Below are 26,039 nucleotides of genomic sequence, written 5' to 3' on the forward strand. Positions count from 1 at the left end.
ACTTGTCGGTCCGAAGTTTCCCTACACCTGGCATCAGAACCATAGCTAAAACCAGCTAATACTACAGTATGATTCTTTTTATCTTGATAAGTGGATGCCAAATAATGTCTTATCAATAATGGATGTGTACGAAGATAAACGTAGAAATTGAACACATTTGGATTTGCTACAAACAATACAAACAAAATAAATAAATAAATATGAATATTAATAATTAAAATATTTTATGTATTTTAAATATACCAGCTGAAGTTTCTTGCTTTTCTTCATCATTATATTGTGGATGCATTGTACCTACATTCATTTGGACTAAAGTATTAAGACTTCCAGTAGAATCTTTAAGTATCCAAAGAGCCATAGAACGTAAGAATGGGTCTGGATTAGCCATAGATAATTTTTGATTTTCACCATTTTGGTCACAACCAAGTATTTCCTACAAAAATTAAGTTAAACTATGAATGAACATAATTCAATTGATTTGTACATACCTCATACAAAAGCCGTTTAAGACTGGGTGGAGTAGAATCAATTTCACCTTCATATAATCGAGCAATCACCATAGCTAATTGTAAGTCATCTAGTTTATTTAAGCATACCTAAATATCAAGTTTGATTTTAATAATATTATTTATATTTAAATATTTAATGTATTTTATAAAAGATACAAAAAAATTACTTCAATTGCATCCCTAAGAGCTCCAGCTAAAAGGAAAAATGCAGCAGCGTGTTCAAATCGTTGTTTTCCAAGTAATGCAAATGCATTTTTAAGTGCTGCTTTTCGCCAACGGTCTTCAGCAAAGTTATTGGAAAAAAATTGAGTCATTCGCTCATCTCTTTTGGACCTAAATAATCCCCAAACTAAAGACTTCTTTTTCATTGCAAGATAAAATATAGCAGCATCCAGAGGATCCTGATTTGTCTGATATGCTGCTTTTGCAATCTGGAAATTATTTTATTTTAATTAATAACACTTAATTTTAAATTTATATTTTGAAATAAAAACTTACTTTCTCAATACATGTTCTTAATAGTGTTTGATTTCTGAGCCACCACCCAACACCTAATTCTTTTAATGCTGACCAACGTGGAGTACCTCGTACATAAGAAGGTGTTAATTGTAATAATTCTTCTTCACTTTCAGAATGGAATGCCCACGCAATATCTGCTGAACACATGCCTCTTTTTTGAAATTGCGTACGTTGAGCTACACCCAAACATCTTAATAAATAATTATAATGCTTCATGGCCAACAAAAATCTAAGACCACAGTCATCCAACGAATCTAAAATGTTTATAATATACTCATAATTAATTTTTATTCCTTCAAATTTGTCTCTCTCAAACTAACCTGAACACACTTCTCCTTCATGAGGAGCTGAACTGTCTTTAGCAAACTGAGTTTTGTCGACAAATCTATCAGCAAAATCAGTGTTACATGTAGATACAGTATCAGCAAGAGCTAATAAATGCATTTGATCTAAACTCGATAAGCCAGGTAAATGGGTATGAGTTAACAGACGAGACAAAAGTTGACCTTGTTTTGGCCCAAAATGAGAAAGTAAACATTGTTGTTTTTCTGTTGCATTAGATTGACGTTCACATCTACGAGGGCTTTCTGGTTCTGATTCATCATTCAATATGTCATCTAGATTGTCTTCTGATGTTGAAATGTTTCCATTAAATAATTCGTTATAATCTTTTTCATCTTCAGCTAACTTAAGAGCAGTACTGGCGTTTTCTTTATCCGCAGCTAATAATGTCCATAAAGGTAAAGGTGGAATAGAGGTTATTTCTGCATAATCCAACATCAGTTCCTCTGGAATAGCTGTAGTAGATCCTCTAGGTTCCATTGGACTTGTAGCTAATAATTATAATCATATTTATAAACAAATGAATACCTTCAAAATATTTTTCTTATTAAGTTATTTCTTACCAGCTCCAGCATAGCTCACAGATAATGTTCTTGATCTTGACCATCCTCTTTGGCGAGTTAAATTATCTTCTTCTGAATATGAACATACAACAGCACCTTGTCTTACACTACATGTTGTTGAAATACATCTACAAATGTAATTTAATTTTTGTAATGAAATGTATAATAATTATTAATTTGTAAGATAAATTACCTAACAAGATGTGCAAGAATCGCTTTCACCCATCTGATTTTTCCAGAATTCAACAGTTCCATTAATTGTTTAGGATGGTATTGAGGAAGAACTGGACATGCAATACGACTTGCTTCAAATAATCCATAATCTGGCATATACGAATCTTGAATATTATTAGAAGAATCACCATTCTGAATACCCAATTTCTTTTTTTTTTGTCTCAGCAGTTAACATATTCAAATTGATTGAGCTGACACGAGACAAATGAGGCATTGAACTGACATTAGCCAATCTTCTTTGGGAAGTTTCCTATGTATAATAACAATACAAAATACAATAGTTATTGTTTAAGTGTTTTGTTGTTCAAATATGTCAAATTACATGCGCCAATGTTCTAAGATCTTCATCTCTTAGATTTCTAGTGTCTTGAAGCTCATCAGATTCTTGATGTATCAACTTACAACACAACAAAGCATTCTTTTGTATTATATCTAAACATAGTTTATATTTAAGTAATATTTTAAATTGTTAATTAAATAGTTTAAGATAATTATCTAATCCACTAACATGTATTTGGTTTCCATTGTGAGTACACATGCATTTCACTGTCCATGCCTACAACTAATATACCATCACGAACCCAAGAAATTTGCATTGGCAATGGAGGTAAACCATCTGCTGTAGTAAGATCAATTTTTCTGAGTTTCATCCATCTAAAAAAATTAAATTTAAATTATCAACAACAATATTGATCAGTATTATTGTAAATATTTGATAGACATTCATTGCATGTTTTAGAATTTGGCATTGGGAGTAGTTCATTTATACAAGAATACTAATTATTCTCAAAAATTATTAACATTTTACACTTTTTTTTTTATACATATTTTAAATTATTACTAAACAATATTTTATATTGTTGTAATTTTTTACTCTTCTTTTTTTTTAATGAAAATATTTTATTTTTTTTATTTTGAAGCAGAGTGTTTTGGATGTATAAAAATCGATATTTGAATGAGTAGCTTGCAATTTGTAACTATTTTAAGTAATTTAGGTTAAGATAAGTGGAGCAAAGTATATTGACACAGGTGTATCTCACAAAATATTTATTGCTTCTTTGCTCGTTTTAATTATAAATACTCAACTAATTATTAATTTACTGTTCATTCAATATTTGATTTTTATGTAGTATCAACATATTCTAAATAATATTTTGCTTTGAAACATAAAATTAAAACTGTACGATTTTAAAATAATGGGTGTTTTACATTCAATAAATTACTCATCAGTTAATATTTAGTTTAAAATTACCTTATTTCATCAACAAAATTGGGAGAAGCTAGTGATGAAGCTTTTCTTAATATTGGACGGTTTACTGATTGGGATTCTTTCATTGCTTTCATATTAGCTTGAGCTAAATCGCTAGATACTGGTGTAAATAACATTATCTATTTACAAATAAAAATTAAAAAGTATAAAAGAAATTAATGATTTTATAACATAAAAATCCAACTAATATTTTATATACATATCATTAAACAATAATTTACCTTGCTACCAACAGCAACAGTCAGTATATGAGACCCATCTTCCTTGGAAACCCAATCTAATTGGACAATATGTTTTTGAGTTAACGGACAAGTATTTCCATTTTCAATAATAGATTTTCTTAATGATTGAAGAGTACTAAAACTAGGAACAGCTAATAAACCTGAAAAGTGAAAAGTTGGTAAAATATTATTATACTAATATTCAAAAGATATTTATACAATTAACTTACCATGACTACTTTTAACTAAATTAGTTTCATTTTCTCCATTTCTACCATTACATCTTCCAGTGGTTCCATCCAAGTCTTCTGATGATAATGCTTTTAAAACTGTAGACTGTAACTTATGTTTTTTAGATGACAGAATTGTTTGGTCATGTAAATAAGTCAAATCAACACTAGGATCAATATGAAGTTTGGGCAAGTGAATATTTTTCATGTGTATTGTGTCCTCAAGTAACCATTCTGAACCACCAGTACTTTCACACTCATAAATAGCCACACATAAATTCACATATCTTGATTCTGGGTCTTTTTTTGATGGTCGAGTAAATGACTTTCCATATTTGTACGCACAAGCAATACGACCACTATATGCTGCACTTATGTTTAATGGTTGACCTAAAAATAAATATTAATAAAAATATGCTGATTATTCAGTATTAGATAAAATTTTACCTGATATTTCTATCATGGATTTACGATCTTTTCTTATCATTTCCCATTCAACCCACTGGTAACTAACATCATCGGCTGTTTTTGAAATTTTACATTTCCAAAATCGTAGTGTACTATCTGAACATGCAGTTACAAATACATATGGCGCAAAACAAGCTGGGTAAATGGAAGCTGAACTTAAATGTCCTCCAGCTGGAGATGCATGAATTACATCAACACCATCGGGTAAATTTAATTCTTGTGTACAGATCTAAAGTGAAATATGAATATTTAAAAAAATTAAATACTGTAGAACTTTGTGTGAATAGTTTAATAAAAATAGTCAATGAATTATTAAATTGTATTTTTTATTTTTATGATACAATTCATTAAACTACTTGGTAATTCAACAAATTAACTTAAAATGTTTATATTAATTAATATAATAATAACTTACCTTTATGGTTGATATTGAAACATGAGGGGCAAAAGCTGATAATGTTGGTTGAGTTGTTTCTTCACCACCCAAATTTGTGGCACCTAGTTTTCCTGAATTGTCCATATCATCATCATCTTGTACCAATTGACTATCAGGTACATACATCATACTTTCACTTAAAGCTATTTATGAAATAAAAATATTATATATTTGATAAACAGAAATTGAAATTGAACATACGATTATTTTCAGGTTGAGAGGCTATTATTAAACGCCACATATGTACAGTTGTACCTTGAACAGTCCGTTCAAGCACTACTAAATAAAATGGTTCTTCAAAATCATCATCAGGCTCTTCGCTGTCTTGACCTGAAATAGCATCTACTAAACCTCTACCAGATGCTCTTTCTCCAGTCATTAATTGTTCTTGAAACACATGTAAAAATTGAGTATTTTGCCAATCCTATAATGAAAATAATTATTATTTGATTTTGAATAATTTATAATTAAATATAAATTTACATGTGTTGCATCAGATATAGCGTCCAATTGAATAATACATCCTGGTCTAGCAGTAGATTGTTGGGAAACAATTTTTATGCGATCGTGTAATGAGTTGTGTTTCAAATCATTTTCTGAAGAAACATCAGTTGATAAACTCACCATTGAGTCCTACAACAAAGCATTAAATGCTTATTTATAGAAAAACTATATCAAAACTATATCTCTTACTGCAGCCATACGACTCCTATGTTCTGAACTGGACACTTCAGCCAATAATGTTCTGGCATCTATAACAGCTTGATAAACACGTAAACATTCTCCATCTGATGCTACAAAACAAGCACTCGGAGAATTTGATAATGTACCCAATGTAGTACTAATAATAATAAATTAGATATTTTAGATTAAACTAATTTAACAGTACAAAAAATAAATAAATAAGTTTTAGAAAAACCTTGGTAGTAAAGTTGGAATCCAAGCAACATTTGAAAATGCTGATATTTGAAGTGAATTTATACGAGCAAGTTCTGAAACACCGCCAGATTTAGAAAGTGGCCCAACTGCATCAACTCTCCATAAAATAAGTTCACTACAAAATCCCTGTAAAAGCATTTGTTGTATAAAATTGTAAATTTTATTAAATTTAAAGTTTATATACTCACTGATGGCGGTTGAGCAATAGGAGGCGGATTAGGTGATAACGGAGAAGCTGGAGTTTCTTGATCAGGCAAATTGTGATGAGAAGTAGTTAACAATAATGGTAATACAGGATGGCAGGTTACATCATTTACACGGAACCGATGACCAGAAGCTCGAGATGCATGGCCAATACTTAGGACTTGAGAAAATTTAGATTTATCAGCAAAGGTTAATTGCCATAAATTTAAGGTTCCATTAGTATGTTTAGTGACCATTGACAGAGTTGGACAGGGTGGAGCAGATATTATATCATTAAATGTTCCAGAATCTTCACCAGTAGTTGAACTGGCTCGATTAGGTTTACCATTTTCATTCAATGATGATGGTTCAACTGATTCGTTCTGATGATGTAAATCAATGTCACCTGCTAAAGAGTCACCATCTTCCTCTAATACTCTAGGAAGACTTGAATCACCATAATCACCATTTATACCTAAGTAATAAAAAAATATATTTATACTATGTAGTGTATGAAAACTCAAATAATTAACTAACCATGAACATCACTAGGTGATCTGCTTGGTGCTGCAGCAGCAGTTTTAACTACATCTCTAAATGCTAGCTGTAAACTTGATCCAGAAGTATGATATAAACATACATTATGTGACATTGTAGTAGCATCTCCAAGAGGGAATGCATTAGGTATTCTAGTTGAAAAAGAAACTTGGGCTTGTCTAAATGAACCAGGATGGTATTCATCCAACCAATCAACTACCCAAATCAAGTAACTCCCATCAATAGGATGGACAGCAAATAATAAATCAGGACTATGATGCCAGTCACGAAGGAGACATTCAATTTTATTATCAAGAGAATCAGTGGTTATATGATTTGTATCAGTAGTAAATGAATTTACAGATGTTGTATTGCTAAAGTAAAATAATAACAAAAATATGAGTGTTATTATTTATATAATAATAACAGTAAATATTAAATGTAATATAAATTACCTCAATGTAGGATGAGTTGATGGACAACTATGTTCATCACTGACACTTTCATCTTGTGATGTACTTTTACCAAGCTTATTTTGTTTTCGTCTAGGATCATTATACTCGACATCATGATGTTCTGATATTATAAATTGTTCATTTATAAGCATATCATCTTTTTCAACTACTTTTTTGGTTAATTCCTAAACAAATATTTAACATATTAATAAATAATAATAGTAGTTAGTTTTTATTTGCTAAAGCTCAAAACTTCATGTATTTGCATATTTTTTTTAAATTTACATGTTAAAAATCTGTTTTGACACAAATTTGTTACATAATACAACTTTAAGTGATTTTATTTATTTAAAAATTGTATACACATATACTAACACGTTCGCTGCGGGATGACACCTTAAGGCGTTATTTTTACATTCATTTTCAACTATTTTTAATTTGGCCAGCGTTGTGTTTTAATCTTTTTATTTGTCAGCATTGTTCAGTGTATATTACTGTATATGTGTGTGCAATCCGTACTTCAAATTTTCTATATTTGTAATGGGCGTCATAAAAAAAGAAAACCGTAAATTTGACCAGTACTGGGGATTGTGTATAGAAAATTGAGCCACAGCAAACGTGTTAACACACATTTTGATGATAAATAAAAATTTTTTTAAATTAAGTCTTCAGAATTATGTGTTTTTGTAATATGATGATTTATATTTTAAATTACTCTATACTAATTATTTTTAGTTAAAAATAAATTGTATCCTTATTATTGCATATTATGACACTTTTTGATTTACTATGCATTTTTTAAAATTAATATCCATAAAAATGTATACTTTATAAAAATTAATCAACTATACCACCCGCATATTAAATATTTATTTAATGCATATGTATGCACATATATTATTGTTTTTAAGTGCACCAAGTTCTGAGCTCTAATTATAACTTATAAATTAATATACATTTAGTATTGCTTCTGCCTGGAGTGAAAAATGCATTTCTTTATTATTGAGCCAATGGAGAACAAAATTTGGTTCTCTTTCAGGGTCAGTGCTTGATAAACTAGGCACTAATGGAATGTCTAAAAAAAAAAAAAAGAAAGTTTAGTTTAAATATATTGTTTATAAAGACTTTTTTTTAAATAAAAAAATTATTGAGATTACCAGTTTCAGCATTAATGCTTGCAGCTAAATGAAAATGAAGTCCAGGAATAATACCAGTACCATGAAAACCGTAACTATGAAAATCGTGAACACTGAATGTAGATGGTAATGTTGGTATTGTAGAACTTGTACTTCCAGCTATACCAGTTCCCAGATCTCCTTGATGTTTAGCATGTCTTCGTATATGAAAACAAGCTCTATGAAAAAAAAAAAAATTTTGATAATTTTAGAGGTTGTTTAACTATTTAAGTATTAATTAATTACTTCATATGTTTAAGTCGTTGAAGAAGTCTATGCTTATGTCTATGTGTTCGAAATCGTGGATTATGAGCAGCTAATGGATCAAAATGGCTCATATTTACTAAACCATCATCTGGTAAAACAGTTTCTGACCATAATCGGCAAATATTATCTCGACATGATGTTACTAGCATATTTGAAACAGATCCCCTAAAAAAGAATGCTTATTTATATTACAATAATAACCAACAAGCAGTATAAACAAATTACTTTGGCATGTATTTGCTGGTTTTTCTCCATGATAATTGTGTTACAGCTCGAGGATGAGCTATGTATACAAAACCGTAATTTGGTTCACCAAAATTAGAAATAGCACTCATTGAGTAATTCTGATCGACGCTTTTGGATGGAAAAAGTACTATATTAATTAATTTAATAAATATTAGAAACAAGTAAAATTTCAATTTTATTTTTAAGTAAAATAAATGTTGTTATTACAAACCCGTTACTCTGAACAAATATAAAAAGGAATAGTTGTATCGTTAAATTAAAACAACACAAAAGGAATAAATTAAATTTTACAATTAAAAATCTCAAATAATTTTGTAAAGTTTCAAGTTTGTGATTTCATATAAACAATAATATGGAACCAATTAATACTTTCATAATAATAATTTTATTCGTCAATAATTTAATAGTATTATGACTGGATTTAAAAAAAAATCGAAATGGAAATCATAATTGTTACCACCAAAATATCAAAATATAATGAATTAACACATTTGTGTTAATAAAATGTAAGCTGTTTTCTACTTTTTTTACTTTGTCACTTTAAGTAATGTTATAAAGCTGATAAAAAATCAACAAAACATTGGATTTAACATGAGTATGTTTTATACTCATTTAGTATATTAATATTTAGTATCTATTTATAATGTTGGCACATAATTATTTTTTATAACATATAGACTTTCAACAACTGTAATTAAAATCCTTATCATACTCACATTGTTTATTTTCAAACCAAATTTTGACCAATCTGTCATCTTTTCCAGCAGTAGCAAATAATGTTCCATCTGGTGAAAATGCAATGTGTACTACAGGAGTTGCAGTTTCTTTTTGCCAAACACATTCCCATCCACGGACTTCACAGTTACAGGACGTTGTTGTTGACATTGGTATTGCTTCTTCACCAATCTCAAATGTTACTCCATCACTTGTCATTCCTATATAAAATATTAATATTGTAACAAGATCAAAAAAGCCGAGTTATTATTGTGACTTACAGGTATTTAATGAAATATTTACCTTAATTATTAACAAAATTTAATTCTATACTATACCAACAAAAATGTGTTATTTATTTATAAGGGTTAAATGCTCATGAGGGCTCAAGTATAGTATGGCAATATGTACAATCTTATTTTAAAATTAATACAATCGCTATTGATATATTAATACAAAACAAAAATAATAATTTATAAACTCGAATAAGTAATTAAGTAATATAAGTTTAAGTAAAAATATTATATAAGTTGGCTAATTAACAAATTTATTTATATAACATAACATATTTAAATAAATTACATATAATATTCAATTTATTTGAAAGGAATTTTTGTATAAATAATAATTACACTAGAATATGATAAATAATGCTAGACATCTATTATGAAACAAAGATTGTGTCATTAATATTAGAATAAAATAAAGGTATGACTAATTGCACAGAAATTTTGTTTTTTTAACTTGGGTTAATAGTTTATAAAAAAAAAATCAAAAATAACATAATTTAATTATTTCTTAAAATTTTTCAATGTAAATGTTGATAATTTTAAAGTGTATAAAATAAATTATTAATATAATATGTTTACTTGATTTTATAAATATAATATTATACACATTAATGATAAAAATTACAAAAATAATTTACCAGTATTTTCTTCTAAGGGCTCATCTGGTAATTGTTGATGCCATAGTTGTAAAACTGTACCTCCTGTAAGCAACCTGGTACCTTCTAAATTCCATGACAAACAGCTTATACGACAAGCAGTTCGCCAGCTAGCAGTCTCCACCCATTTATAATCCAATTGCTAAAATTATAATAAAATAAATCAAATAATTAGGTAATAAATAGCAAAAGATTATTTTACACGTGCAACATTTTTTTTTTTTTAATTACTCAATCAATAATTGAAACTAAATAATTAAATATTTAAATATTTTTCATGTTTAAAACAAATAATGATTAAAATTCAAAAATTTTTCATGTAGGTAGTTTGTGTTATTATTTAATGTTATTTATACTTAGAAGATTCCAAATGATACTACACAGTTATTTTTAAAACTGATTTTTGTCAATGGTTATATAATGTGCAAAAGGTTATGATGGATTTTTGATTAAAAAAAATTAATAACTTAAAATTTATAGTTGACCAATTAATTATATTTTTCTCCTAAGAAGTAATATGTATATCACCTATAGTATAACATAAAGATAAACAATATTTCAAGTGGATTAATTGTCAATAATCAATTGTAAAGTGTTTTCACATAATTATTGTTATTTAATAACTGTTTCATAAACACAAAAAACAAAATTGTTTCAAACCATCATATATTATTATAACTATATTAGGTATATATGATAAAAATATTATGCATATCAATAGTAATCCATGAATATTTGAAATGAGTTGTAAATAAAAGTATGAGAAAATTTGATACAATTTTTTTAAAATCTTTACACATATATTCAACTAATGTTTTAAAGAAGTGAATTTGTATTTATTACAATTTTGTATACTCATATATATCTATTTATTAATATATATAAGTTTCCATCATTTCAAAATTCAAAATAATTGAAAGTGAATAAAATCATATTCATTAATAAATGTTATACTTGTATATTATGTAAAAGTTTGTTTTCATTAAAGTATAGTTATGTATCAGTTAGTATATAGAATCTCCAGAGTTGGAGTTGTTTGTAAACAAAGATTTAAACAATTTTCAAGTTAGTGATAGGATAGGTACTTTTGAGATTTATATTTAATTACTAAAGTTGGTTTATACATGCTTGTACCTTTTATAAAACAGGGTAAATGTGTGGAAAAATAGTAAATTTAATAAAATAAGACAGGTAAAGTTAGGTTTGGTCCTTATTTAATCCCATATATTCCTTGAAGGCTTATTATATTATATATTTTTTGTAGATACTTAATGTTTATGCATAAACTATTGTATTATATTATTAATTGTAACAATAATTTACAGTACTTAGTATTGTTGACCAATAATAGCATATAGATTGTTTATATGATAAATTGCTAATATTAACATATCGTATACAACATTAAAAAAAAAATAGAACCTAAAACCAATTGTAAAAAAATCATTGCTTAGGTACACAGAAATATGAGAGAAATATTAATTTTTTAATTGTATTAATAAAAAGGGGTTCAATTAAAAAAAAAAAAAAATACAAAGCCAAAAGTTTATCAGGTTATAAAGTGTATGGGTGTGTCTAGGGTGTAAACAATAATATTTAATGATTCTAATAATGAACTTACATGGGGTGAATTTTTGCAAACTAGCGGAGTTGGCTCAAAGACACAAATCTGATTGTCATAGGCAGCCGCTATCTTACCCGTGTCCGTTGAACAGTCCAAACAACTGATCCGGATGTAGTTGTGTATCGCACCAGGAATGATTTGCACCCGTTCGAATGTGCTTGCCAGTATCACAATGTTACATCCGGCAGCATAAGCCTAAACACAGACACAGACGATGAGCGACACGTAGCGGGCAACTTCTGACGGTTCGGGCGATGAATACTTACAGTGAACGGTACGCCTTCCACGCTGCCGACGGCGAAACACCGGTCGCCAGCGTTACAGGCACCGCTCAGTATCTGGTGGCAGTTCATGTCGTCTACCGCCTAAGCCACGGACATGACCGACTTTAGAAGAGGGTCAGACACTTCCAACGCTTCCGCTTTAGCCCGCCCTAACGTAACATCGTTGTCGCACCGTGAACGATATAGGCCGAGCGCATGGCCGTGCGAGCGCGTAGAAAAAAAGGGTGAAGACGACGACACCCGAACGTAAAAAATTGCAGAAAAAATTAATTACAATAATAGTAATAATCGTACAACCAACATACACCGACCGATACACAGTCTTATATAGACAAGGCCACTGATAAATATTCGATAAATTGATAAAGATTATAGTCGTGGATGTTTTTTGATAAGGTTTTTTTTTTTATGCATAATAACATGGACCTTAAATTATGACGGTATACATATCTTTTACAGTAGGGTGATCGAGTAGAGAGAAGTAGATTTGCAGTGATGCCCATTCTTTGGAACAAAATTATTTTTTTTAAAATTCCACTACCATAATTATCGTGATAAAATGTTGGCGCGTGAACGTGAGAAAAACATTGCATTAATTATTATTACAACAACTGTGGAGTGTAGATATAATATTGTGTTTTATTATGCTATAATATAATAATATATACTATTGTGCACTTTAATTAGAATAGGATCTTTAGATAGAAAATATAATATAAACAAATTGTTTCTCACGTTCTTCAATGAATAACTGTCATGCAGTTATTAAAACATTACACGATGTTTTTTCTTTTTTTTTTTTTTGTACGTATATATACGACAAGCAATTAGAAAATTGTATCAATCTTCAACTCTGAAAGTTGTTTCTAGTAGAGAAATGGATATGTTTGTACTTTAAACGGCTAGGTTAGGTTAAATCTCCTACCATTTTCCAAAAAAACCGATAAAATTTTAATGTAAGTTTGAACTGTTTGAAGTCCATATTTTAATGACATTGCATTATACTCAATATAGTAAAATATCTATTTCTTCTCAAGGAATTTTTTATTGTAATTCAAAAATAAATAGTAATAAGGAAGTTAAAATTTACACCAAATTACTTAATTTTTTTATCTTATAATTTTAATAATAAAATTATGGGTCTTAAATTGAGATAAATTTGATTAAAGATATACATATACAGATATAATATATTCTTTTTTAGATTAAAAAAAATAAATGGGTTATATATTATTAGCTTATTGCCCATTTATCCTTCATTTACCATATATAATTTTGTATATTAACATGGAAAATATTAAGTGTAGCTATTTTTTCCGTATTTAAACCTTCAACTATAGGATTTAACAACAAACTTCACTTATTTCTGCAATTAAAATTATTGAATAAAAACAATATTAGGTTTCTTAATGTATTTGTAAAATATACAATGTTATAAGACATAAACATTCATGATAAATATAATAATATAGGTATGTATTAATGTTTGGATCAAACATTTTTTAAAACAAATGTCTATTGAAGAAAATTTTTATCGTGAAACATGATTTCATTCTGATAAGTTCCACTCTTTGGTAAATACTAAATATTATACGGAATAAATTGCGCTAAAATTGTATTATGCCACTTACTAATTAATAATCATAGAATTCAGCTAGTTACAGCAGTATTATATTTTTTTTTCAAAAATCACTTGATGTTTTTGTGTAATCTTATGGTTTTATCCACTACTTAGTTTATCGTGATGTTAAAGTAATTTTAACATAATAGTATAATTATGTTTTTTCATATCTTAAAATATATTAATTTGGTGTGGAGTTGGGAGACCAAAGCTGTGACTGTTTTTCGTAAAAATCTATGTATTTTAGATTGCATAACAATATGTGTCGGGCGCATACGAGTATGAGTATAACATTGTGTTGCAACGTAGTTAATATCTTACCACAAGATAGCGTCATGAAATTCATGATCACAAAGTACATATCAAAATGGACGCGTACTTATTGTACCCCTGCGTTTCCCTGCTTGGAGTTCAGCAAAGTATTGAATTTTGTCCTTCATACTAGTGTAAGTTTTAAATTTTTTTGGCGATGTTATAAAATTTACAAAGCACTTAACTTAAATACTCAGATAGCAATGCATAAGCTTAACAGATTAAGAATTAATAATTTATTAATACTAATGTTAGGTACTCAATACTTTCTATTCAAATGTAAGTCATCACTCATTATTCAATAGATGTTGATGACAAAATTATTATCATATGGTTTATTATAATATAACTTTTGTAATTTCAAATCTCTCTAGATCTTTTCGTATATACTGATGGTTCAACAATTTTTTGGGTTTGCTATTGGTCTCATTCTAACTACCACTAAATAGTTGTCTTAACTTGTTACATGTACACATATCAACATATGCACTTATAAATTAATCATTGATATTTTTGTCCCTTTACATAGCTTTTTATTATAACGTATCTTATTTCTACAATTTTTTGACATGGAAAAAAAGAAAAATATTTTGTCATGTTGTTCATTAGTCATTTTGAACAATAATAAATAATTTTGTTTTAAAAGGCAAACATACGTGACATGTCTATTGTATAATCAATGCTAATTTAAAAATGAAATGTTTTCAATGCTTGAGTATATCACGTTTACAGTCGCTACTAGTCTCCCTCCCAAGAAATATTAAACGTATAGATTTGAAACTTTACGCCATTACTTATGTAAACTATTTTTTTTTTTTTTTTTTTGTGCACAAATGTATAAAGAATAGTTTTCAAAATATTTAAACTAATTTTAAGCTATTTATACGAAATTATGAACCTATTCATACGTAGAAGTACTGGCTATGTTGGTATAGATGTTAACAAATATGATATTATAATAATAACTATAGTATTACTTAAACCTAGTATCTATATATCTACAGTCTTAATATACCTACTGATTATTTGTTTTCAGCAAAGATTTGTTCAACTTAATAAATAAATGAATTACTATTAGCACTTTAAATAAATTATAAAATATTCTAAAAAATATAGTGGCTGACACACTTTTTCAGTATCATTTTTTGTAAGCAGTGATTCATAATATTTTTTATTACTGAATTTAAATTTGACACATTTATTAAAGCGATACAAATAGATGAATTATATATTTAATTATCACATCTATACTTTACGATTAGGTACATTAACAATCTACTGTATATCAGAATGATTTTTACGATTAATTTTTATTGATTTGTATCTATTATATGACTTGCAAATTGCATGCTAGCAAAATGAATCATTTAATATTTTTTTAATTTTTTTAGTAGTATATCAAATATTTGATAGATTGTGTCTGACCACTTTCAGCCACGTCCAATAGCATGAACACAATAAAAGTGTTACATTTTGATGTTAATAAGCGCCACCGATCACTTAATTTACATAAAGTGTAATACATAAACCTATTTTATGTAATTTACGTGTTATTGCGTTAATACTTACGTATTATCCAAGTGAGTGATATTCGATAGATAAGTATTGTCATTTTTTTGTAAAGATTTTAATTACTATTACTATATAATAGCGTTTCTTAAATATTGAGATTTTCATTATGTATTATTTATAATCTTTTATGATATATTTATATATTGCGTGTAAGCTACTTTTAACTATTTTTATTACCTAAAAAATTAATATATTCAAAATAATTTGTAAAACTATCTTTTGAATTTGTTGTTAATTGTTAATATTCATGCTATATCTCTTTGATGGTTTTAGTTATAAATTGGTGAGTAAATTTTTATGTATATTTAAAATTAAAAAAATATTCTTACAAATATATATATGGGATGTAATTTAAATATGTTGATCTTCGTGGATTTCAAAATTATGTCTTCTCAGTATATAATAAATTAAAGGAACCGTTTCCACTATTAAATGAAAATCATAAAAATGTTTTTCACGAAGACTCACATGACTATAATATTTGACATTTTTTCATAAATTTATAAATTTAAATTTAAGTATAGGAGGATATAAAGTGAAATAACAGAAAAATGTTTAAAAATGAATTGTGGAAACAGTAAAGTAAGGTCCAAGTTTCGCCTATATGAAAATGAAAACCTAAGATTGAGTTTTCATAAATAATTTTGGAAAACATTGTATTAAATTATACAGTAGTTATTAAATTAAAATAAAACGATGGACACCTAGATTAAAAATTCAGCTTGAAGTAAATACAAGAAAAGTGATGTTTGCTGGGAATAACGCCTATTGATAGATATGTAGGTAATTTATCTCAATAGAAATTTATATACATCCGTATTTTAATATTTATATAATTTTCATTTACACTTTATAATAATTTTTATAAATACAATAATAATAATAATAATACATTTATAAGATAGTTTTTTTATTCTTTTTAATTTCTTTAGTTTTATGTTCAATATATAAGCACAAAAAAAACATATATAGATAACAATAAAAAATATTGAACGATTTTATATTTGCAACGTACTTATTAACTAGTAAATCGTAATTTTTTTAACATCATAATTAGGTACAAAGCAAAATACTATAGGTACACCCAAATAAAGTAAATTTTAATGACCTTTTTTTTTATAGATACCTATTTTAAAGCTTTGTGTATTTTATACACATTTTTTATTAATTGTTTATAGAAATTAGTATATATTATATAATATTTAGATTGTAACAACAATTGAAGTAAAAATAATAAACCTAATAGTCACATTAACTGGAATATTGTATTTTAAGCGATAACATTTAAGACAAAATTAAATGAACTATGGATCACATTAAATTAAATATTGTTCAAATAATTAATTTATGTTATTTCATGTACCTATGGAGAAAAAATCTATGTGATGAGGTTTTTAATTAATATTTTAATTTAATTACATTTATAAAGCAATATGGTTTTGTAAAATTAATATTACTATAGATAAATTAAATTGTACATCCGTTCAATAAACTATAATAAAACTAACTTGTATAGTATAATATTATATATAAATGTACACCTAGCTAGTATAGGTAAGTTTAATTTGATTTGTTTAAAATATAGTTTATATAATTATTAATCAGATTAAGAACGAAAATGATATGTATTTTATTGATTATTCTATATTATATAGGTAAGGTTTTAATAAATTATACAGGTCCATTTATTTAGTTTTATTTTAGCTATCAACATATCATACAGTTGGTTTATTAACGTAACTGTAATTGAAAAACAACTACTGTCTTCTAATTAAATAGGTATATTGACTGTCAAAAAAATATATAACTTGGTACTTTAATGGTAGACTATCGTCAATATGATTATATCATCATGTGTTTTTTTATACCAATCCCCTATATTTTGTGTTCATGAAATAATTATGATAATAACATTATTAAAATACTGCTCTAGGCTCTTTATCTGGAACCTTTTTGAACACTTGAATTAATATGGGACCACCTGCTTGTGATTTGTGAATACCTATACGTTAGGTGCCTCCACGGTTTTCGAATAAAAATGTAAATGTTTTCTTTATTATTTTTTATATTTTATAATTTCTACATTAATAAACGACTAAATAAATATCGGGAATAATTAATTAATTAATATTAATTTAACAATTATTAATATTTAAATGATAAAAGAGGGTATACATGGAGATGTACCTAATACTTATGGTTTTGTTATAAGGTTAATAAATGATTGATCTGTGAATAATAATAATAATAATAATAATAATAATATTAATCGAATTTAACTAAAATGGTAATTTTTTTTTTTAATTTTGCAACAGATATAAAGTATGTATAGGTATCAAAATGATAAGTGGTTTTTGTCATTTATATTTCTTATTTTTTAATGTGGTGATTTAATTAGTGTTTATGACAAACATTACTAGTGACTTTATATTTAATAAATTGTAATAGGAGACAGGAAAATTAGCATTTGAATATTTTTATTAAATGTCAAGAAATAGGTATAACAGAATAAAATAGACATCTATTTTGGTTATCTTTATCAATTATCACTTGCTAATTTATTTATAAATTTAAATATTTATATTTAATATAATTTAATAACAAAAAATTGTTCTTGTATATTTATATATATTATATTATGGCATTTTAAGTATACTTTTTAAATCGTGTTGTATAAAATATAAATTCTATCTATTAGTTAAAGTGTACTGCTTATTGAGTATCTAATTAAATATCGTTTATAATTTAAATTCTAATTTTATTTAGTACATATCTTATAAAACTCAAATCATTAGAATATATATGTATTTAAATTACTAAATAGCTAAATCATCAAAACACAAACACAGAAAACATTAAGATTTAAGAGTTCAAGAAACATAATTTTTTTAATTATTTAATAAACAATGATTGATATAGATAGGACTTTGCAAATTGCAAGTTGCATTATTGAACTTCTGCAGTATGTTATTGTAGTAGTGCAGTGTCTATCATATATATCAATAGAATATCATAGCAGTTGCAACAGAGATCTCAACGTCATGTTTATTATAACACATCGTTTCGTCTATTATGAAATGTTACTTGAACTGGATGGACTTGTCTGTTTTTAATGTAATTTGGAGACTGTGCCGGAAATGTTTTATTGCCTACATACAGTTATTTCTGGTCTGGAAAAAGGTTTTTAAAAAAAATGTTAAATACATCAATCATATTAATATTATTATAATAAGAATAATACAAGATTAAAAAATAACGTAAAAATGATTTAGACTTTTTACTATATGTTTTACTGTACATGATTAAATAACACACATTGTTTAAAGGACGCCAAGAAGTGTAATATTTTTATTGTTTCCTGTGAACTCACATAACTTTTCATGAATGTCATTTCCAACGTTTACATATTGCATATATAATATGATTAAATGTCCTTTTAATGTACTTCTAGCGTTTAAATGCCTGCAGTATAATGATGTTGATAACAATAAACTTGTATAATGACATTATTATTTTTTCGGTATCTCTGAAAAAAATATGAACAGATAATTGTATTTTACGAAATTTTCAATGTATTGTGTCATTAAAAAGGTTTAGATTAGTTAGTCGATAACAAAAAACAAAAAAAAAAAAAAAAAATGGAAACTTTAATATTGCTAAACAATAATTTTTAAAATAAAAACCATTAGGAAATTTTATTTATAAGTTTTTTCGAGATTCTTGACAGTAATTCTAAAGCGCATACCAACCTAAATGCAGAATAATAAAATATTATGTTGTAGAAGGTGACATAAGTAATATAAATCACAAATGATTAGTGATGTTATTACACAATAGTATTATTTATATGTAGGTACCTACACGAGTGATTTTCGTCAAGTGTATAGTAAGTAGTAATAGTAAAATAACCTAATCTTTGGTATTCTATGTATATTTATTGTTCCTATTTAGTATTATTAAATAGATAAATACATAGATTTATTTGCAATATTGGATAGAAATGATATTATTTTGTTGTAAGTATAGTTAAAATAAAATTATTAAAATACCTACTATATTTTTTATTCGTATTTCAATAAATGGTGTATATATTATATTAAATGAATTTAATAATCATTTTATTATTAAATTAACAATTTTTTATTAATTTTTTTAAATTCTAATACTTAAACTTGAACTACAAATAAATTCGGCTTCTTATTAATGGAAATTATATTATTTATTTTTAAAGTAAATATTCATTCAAGAGATTTTCTTTTGTATTCATATGATGTATAAACATGTGAGATCTTATATAATACAATATATTATACTCATTTTATTTGATACGTTAGCCACCTTATATAACTCAATAGTCAATACGAATAAAATGTATAATATTAAGCTATACTGCAATATTAACCGTAATACGTTTTTGAAATTAATATATTATGTTATTATAAAAGTGAAAAAAAAATGAACTATATTAGATGTTTGAAACCAAAAGACAAAGTTGATATGATTATTAACAAATTATATCATGGTAATTTTAGAATGCTAGGAAAGTTAAGATTCATTTAACGTATGAAAATTTGAGTTTATTTTAAAAATTATGATGTTTATAGTAAAATCATATTTTATTTATTATATAACATACCTACATTCATATTTATGTTTCAAAACAAATAAAGAATTGAAGCAATGATTCATAATAATAATTTCTATATTTGTTTTATTTTATTTGCTCATTAGTAACTTATCGAGAAATATATTATACATCAGTAATCAATAGAATATTTTTTTTTTCAATTTTCAGTTTTTAATTATATTTATACTTTACACATTTCATGTTTATTTAATATATATTTAAAAAAGTTTTTAATAATGTTTTGTAATTATTTACGTAGACGATGCAATTTTGAAATAGGTAGAAATAGTTTCTTGTTTGATAAACTATTACAATTTACCGTTCTAACTTTTTTTTTTTAGTAATTCTAGTCAAGTTTAAAATAATTGTACCTAATGTACCTATCTAATTATTATTTACTATTTTTATTACTCTTGTAGTATATACCTACTTGTTTCGGTATTTCTGTATAAACTGTATAATCGTATTAAGTTTTTAGGAACAATATGATTTTGAAATGAATTCGTAGTTAGGCATTCATACATTTTTTCAAACACTATTACATATGTTTCAAAATTATTAGCACATGATGTTGCTTGTCATTAACGAACAACATGTCTGTGACAAGTGGCTCCGGTAGAATCGCATCACTTTATCGGAAGGTCAAAATGGCAATAATTATAAAATAACGCAAAAATGTAAATATTCTATAGTGGGGTAACACAAACTGGTTTAAAAGAAGACTTACGAACTGGTTGATATTCAAATAAGTAAAAACAATTTGTAAGAATGTATTCGCTAAAATGTTTTTTCTAATTAAAAAATAGTTATATATTTTGGTGTCTGCGAATTGATATGTAACTTATACTTTCAACGCCTACACGCATGAAAACGTGGGCGTATGTGTTATTTATATCAACTAATTTATTATTCATCATTAAGTTTTTTATATTAATGGTAGGTAATTGAAAGTATACTTATATGTGTTGATTTATCCAATAAGCATAAAATTGTACTGGGGCGGCCACAAGAAAACGATATTGCTCTAATGTAATTTTATTATAAAATGATTTCAATTTTTGAACAATTTTATTTAACAATAACGTTATTTAAAAGTACAACGATCAAGGTAAACGATTTTGTTTTATTGTGATTATATTCAATTATAATACATAGTTTGTGGTGACGTATTTCATCATGTTCCATGTATATTTCAATATAATATAATCCTAAAAAAATTCAGTAATTTGTTAGAAAGATTTATTGTACTTATAATATATATTATAATATTTTAACACGTAGCTGCACTATTCACGACCTATTCTTGACGTATAAATATGTAATATTTCATTTTTTATGATATATGAAATTTATGAATTTCCAATTTTAATAAAATACATATTATATTATTTAATTGCATAACAATATTTCGTGTAATGACTATTTAACTTCATCTAATTGACAAACTTCAATACAAAATATGAACACATACTGGGATACAGCTGTATGATGATAAGCACTTTCCTACTTAATAATTATATTCGTTAGGTTTAGGTGAATAAGATTTAAAAGCACTTCGATTTGTATTTCATGTGTAATTATATAATATAGAATTGCAGAATCGAAAGTTATTTTGAAGACTTTACACATTGGTGCACTAATAACGTGTCATTTGACAACAATTAAATTGTAAGTAAATACACTGCAGTAGAGGACGTTTAAAAATAATTGAATCGTTAAATCTAAGAATAAATGTAGGTAAATTTACGTTAAAGTTAAACGTATTGGCCACTCCGTAGTAGTCTGTACTAATGTATGATTCACGACGCACGTATTACTATATAATATAATATTGTGTGGAATACGGGACACGATAATATAACATTATAATAATAATGTTTTTATTTAGGTAGGTACCTGTATTTGAACAACGATTGCCGTGAAAAATTAATTAGCCGAGCTGGGAATATTATAATAATGTATAGTTTTTCGTTTTCGTGAATCGAATGCGATCGCGTCGATAGTAGATCCGACGACCGACTACCGATAGTTGTGTGTATGTGTGTGTGCATAAAGCGCACCTGAAAATGTAAAATGTATACATAAAAAAAAAAAACGAATTTTTATTAGAAATCGTCACGTGTGCATCGGGTGTTGGTGGGGTGTCGACCGGGTAGCCGGCACTCGGCGCCGGGATCCTGCCGCTCATTCTGGCTTCATGCGCCGCAGTTCAAAAATCCAGTGCGAATCCGTATATTATCTCCGTACCTCGCTCGCGTCTCGGATAGTTCGATAATTTTTTTTCGACGTTTCCCCAGTGCACATTCATTAATTGGGGCTTATAGTGTTTTCGGTGTGTGTTTTTTTAATTTTTATTGTTTATCGGTTAATATATTTTATTATAATATAATATTATGTTTTTATAACTTTTTTTTAATTATACGCTTCGTAATAAAATATATTATTTTATGTGTTAATTTTTATTATTTGTTTTGAAACAGTGTGATTGCAGTTTTTCTTGGAAGATGATGAACATTTAAACGTAAGTAATTTATACTAAAAATATATTTAATCTCAAAACAATTTATTTATGGTGACAGATTAATATTATAAAAAATATAGTATATATTTATAAAAAAATAGCTTACTTGGTCAATACTTGAGATTATTTTTATTTATTAGGCGTATAGTTTTATTTTTTATCCGGAAAAATTATTCGTGCGGTTGCTTTATATATTTTTTTTTTTTTTTTTTAATATTTTGCGATAAATACAATATAATAAAGCAAATTGGGAATATATTTTTATAATATTTATTATTTTTATATTCTGTTTTTAAAATAAATTATTGATGGCTAGGGTGTTCATAGACGTGCAAGATCGTATTCCCCATTTAACCATTAGGTTTACATTGTATTTTAATAAAAAGGACGCCCGTGTACGTGTTTACGCAGTAAAATCGGCAGGTATACGTTTGTATAAAAGGTTTCTTCTCAGAAAAAACGAAGTATATTGAGAGGATCAATTATTGTTGTGTCGGAAACGAAATGGGGCTCGGTAAAATATGGCAAAATTCTTTACTGGATACGCATCACGTATTTATTTTCTACACCAGTATTTATCCACAATCGCTCTCTATTATGCTTGCTTTCGTACAATATAGCGTATACATCAATCACCATTAAATCTAAAACACAAACAACTGAAAAATGCTAACGTGTTTTATTAAAAGATATTTTCTTGGTATAATATTGCACTTGTATTTATTAAAAGAAAGATGCTTATTCATTAATTAATTTAATATGAAAAAAAATAAATATTGGTGACAAAAATGTTAGATTCAGTAATTGTTTTAAGCGACGTCTAACCGAAAACGACCGAAACAATCATAAAAATTTAACACTGGATAATAATATTAGAACAGTATTATTTTTGAGAAAATTTTACTATATTGGTATATATTTTTATTTAAGGATGTTTTGGTTTTATGTGACAGTATAATAACGTTTTGCAGTGATGCAAAAAGATAATTGAATTTTGAATTTTACTGATATTATTTTAATACAAAACAATGCAGCTAATACCCATATATTAATACAAAATATGATTCAAACGCAACTTAAAAGCGCAAAAAAATTACCTTTTTAATAACCTAATATACGTAAAGTAATTATTACCTATACAAATGTTTAATATTTTGAGTTTCACAATTAAACAATGTTTTAAAATATATATATTAATATATTATTAACGGATATTTTTAAGAATAAAAGTAGTAAGTTATTTTATGGATAGATTATTAATCAAAATATAATTGGTATTTTAATTAAATCAAATAACAAAATTGAATCTTTAAAATTTGTAAAAAAAAATCATAAGTTATACACTACTAAAAAATATAAACAAATATGTACAAATATTTTTTTTTTATTTATTCTTTATGATATATGATTATAACTCTAATTTAGCAATTTAAATTATTATCATAAAAGTAATAATTTAGTTTTAATTTTATGTATCTATAATCTAAATAAAATTTAAATTTTTATCTTAATTTTTAAAGCCCAATATTAGGTATTTACGTGAAGACAAATTGTGTATTTCAAGTTTGTTTAGTATAATAGTATCTCATAATTTTTAATTAATTAAGAAAAAATACACATAATTATAATAAATAAAATAATTGACAATAATAGTAGTCAGTAGTTAAAATTTATTAGTAGGATAAATAGTTAAATAAAATTGAAAGTTACGTTATAGTGTTCCGCATATTCGAATAGAAAAAAAAAATTAACAAGGAAGTGTTCTAAATGTATAAAATCTATTTACGGGCAATATTCAAATCGCCATAAAATAATTCCTTGCTTTATTTAGAGGACTGACAAACCTTGAATGTTTCCAATATCCTAAGAAAAGTTCTTGGTCTGAATGTTGAAAATGATATAACACTTATCAAATTATTAATTGAAACGAATTACGTACTTAATGATATTTAAAACAAGTAATACAATTCTTCGCAGATCTAAGTTAAACTCATTTTTCAGTTAAATTTCTCTCTTTAATCTTATTATGTATTTGAAATTTAATTTTCTTGAAGTCTTATTAGTAAAATGTATTTTTCAATAATAATATAAGTAAACGTATTTATGTAGAAATAACTAATAACATTTTATAAATGGTATTCGTTGTCGGTCTCAAAAGAACAACTGCCATTCACAATTATTCCAATCAGCTTCATCAAAATATAGTTAAAATATAATTTTATTAAAGTTTCATTTTATCTACGTTTTATATACCTAGACTAGATATATAGTGAAAATTATGTGTATGTGGTTTATAATTAAAATGTTTAAATAGTATTATTATAAGTATTATTATATGTTATAAATAATATTATTAAACGTTAGAGAAAAAAAAATTGCCGTTTTTTTATAATTTATCAATAGGCAGGTATATAACATGTAGTGAATGTTTGAATCTATTTTGATCATTTTATTGGGTACAATATAAATAATATAAAACGTTTGTTTATAATAAAGATCGACGAAAACAAAACGTCGATGCCATAAATCCAAAGAGTCATAATATAAATGATATACACACATTAAAGCGAAGTAAAAATCATTTCCCAGACGATTCGAAACTGGTTTTCTGTTATTTTCGCATGTGTTAAGTTTAATAACCTCATTTCATAAGTAAGCACTTATATACCTACAATAACCAGCTCATTTGGTAACGTGCGGCTGCCTTTGAATATGTCGTGGTCTCCATCGAGTTGGACCGCACGCTGTTATCAGACATGGATCTATTCGAAAATTATTATAAAAACCTACTAATTTTTTCATCATTTTCCTCTTTTTTTTTTTTGACCGATGTTGCACCATTATTATTGTATACGTGACTCGAATTCGGTAAATATGTAAAAACAAAAAAAATATGATATATATAATACATAATGATGGTACATACCTAATATCTACCTATTAAATACCTACGTATTATTTTCGACACCCAAGTCTGGTGTTCAAAAATGATAAAATATTATAATATTAAGTACCTAGATTATATAGATATTTTTTATATAATATAACTTTTATACAAAACGGGATATTATATAAATATTTGGTATGATATTTTTATTGTTAGACTTGTACGTTTATAAATATTGTGTATTTATGTAGGTACATATTACGCATTATATTATAATCTATATATTTTCCCGTTTTCACTAAATGTAGGAAAAAGTGATTTATTATATTTATAGCTT

At 26.1% G+C, this 26,039-nt stretch overlaps 2 protein-coding genes across 2 annotated transcripts in view; one reads left to right on the forward strand and one right to left on the reverse strand.

The window, feature by feature from the left end:
• The window catches only part of LOC112601488 (dmX-like protein 2), a 29,932-nt gene extending 17,411 nt beyond the window's left edge, over positions 1-12,521 (reverse strand). Inside the window, 31 exon segments of the mRNA XM_025349143.1 lie at positions 3-166; positions 244-433; positions 489-596; positions 677-940; positions 1,008-1,282; positions 1,349-1,861; positions 1,934-2,061; positions 2,127-2,329; positions 2,331-2,417; positions 2,490-2,599; positions 2,676-2,821; positions 3,420-3,556; positions 3,659-3,819; positions 3,889-4,278; positions 4,336-4,585; positions 4,772-4,935; positions 4,994-5,216; positions 5,276-5,425; positions 5,486-5,633; positions 5,712-5,857; positions 5,920-6,389; positions 6,452-6,825; positions 6,907-7,091; positions 7,863-7,981; positions 8,064-8,260; positions 8,328-8,513; positions 8,574-8,721; positions 9,311-9,529; positions 10,237-10,396; positions 11,876-12,073; positions 12,145-12,521. Of these exon segments, the coding sequence (XP_025204928.1) occupies positions 3-166; positions 244-433; positions 489-596; positions 677-940; positions 1,008-1,282; positions 1,349-1,861; positions 1,934-2,061; positions 2,127-2,329; positions 2,331-2,417; positions 2,490-2,599; positions 2,676-2,821; positions 3,420-3,556; positions 3,659-3,819; positions 3,889-4,278; positions 4,336-4,585; positions 4,772-4,935; positions 4,994-5,216; positions 5,276-5,425; positions 5,486-5,633; positions 5,712-5,857; positions 5,920-6,389; positions 6,452-6,825; positions 6,907-7,091; positions 7,863-7,981; positions 8,064-8,260; positions 8,328-8,513; positions 8,574-8,721; positions 9,311-9,529; positions 10,237-10,396; positions 11,876-12,073; positions 12,145-12,231 (6,300 nt within the window). The 5' untranslated portion in view covers positions 12,232-12,521.
• A 10,174-nt stretch (positions 12,522-22,695) lies between these two features.
• The window catches only part of LOC112601497, a gene marked incomplete at its 3' end in the record, with an annotated part of 80,754 nt that continues 77,410 nt past the window's right edge, over positions 22,696-26,039 (forward strand). The window contains exon 1 of the mRNA XM_025349154.1: positions 22,696-22,815. The remainder of the gene's footprint in view (positions 22,816-26,039) is intronic.

Source organism: Melanaphis sacchari, unplaced genomic scaffold (genome assembly GCF_002803265.2).
Source record: "Melanaphis sacchari strain LSU unplaced genomic scaffold, SCAv2.0 Contig79_pilon_pilon, whole genome shotgun sequence".
Taxonomy (NCBI): domain Eukaryota; kingdom Metazoa; phylum Arthropoda; class Insecta; order Hemiptera; family Aphididae; genus Melanaphis; species Melanaphis sacchari.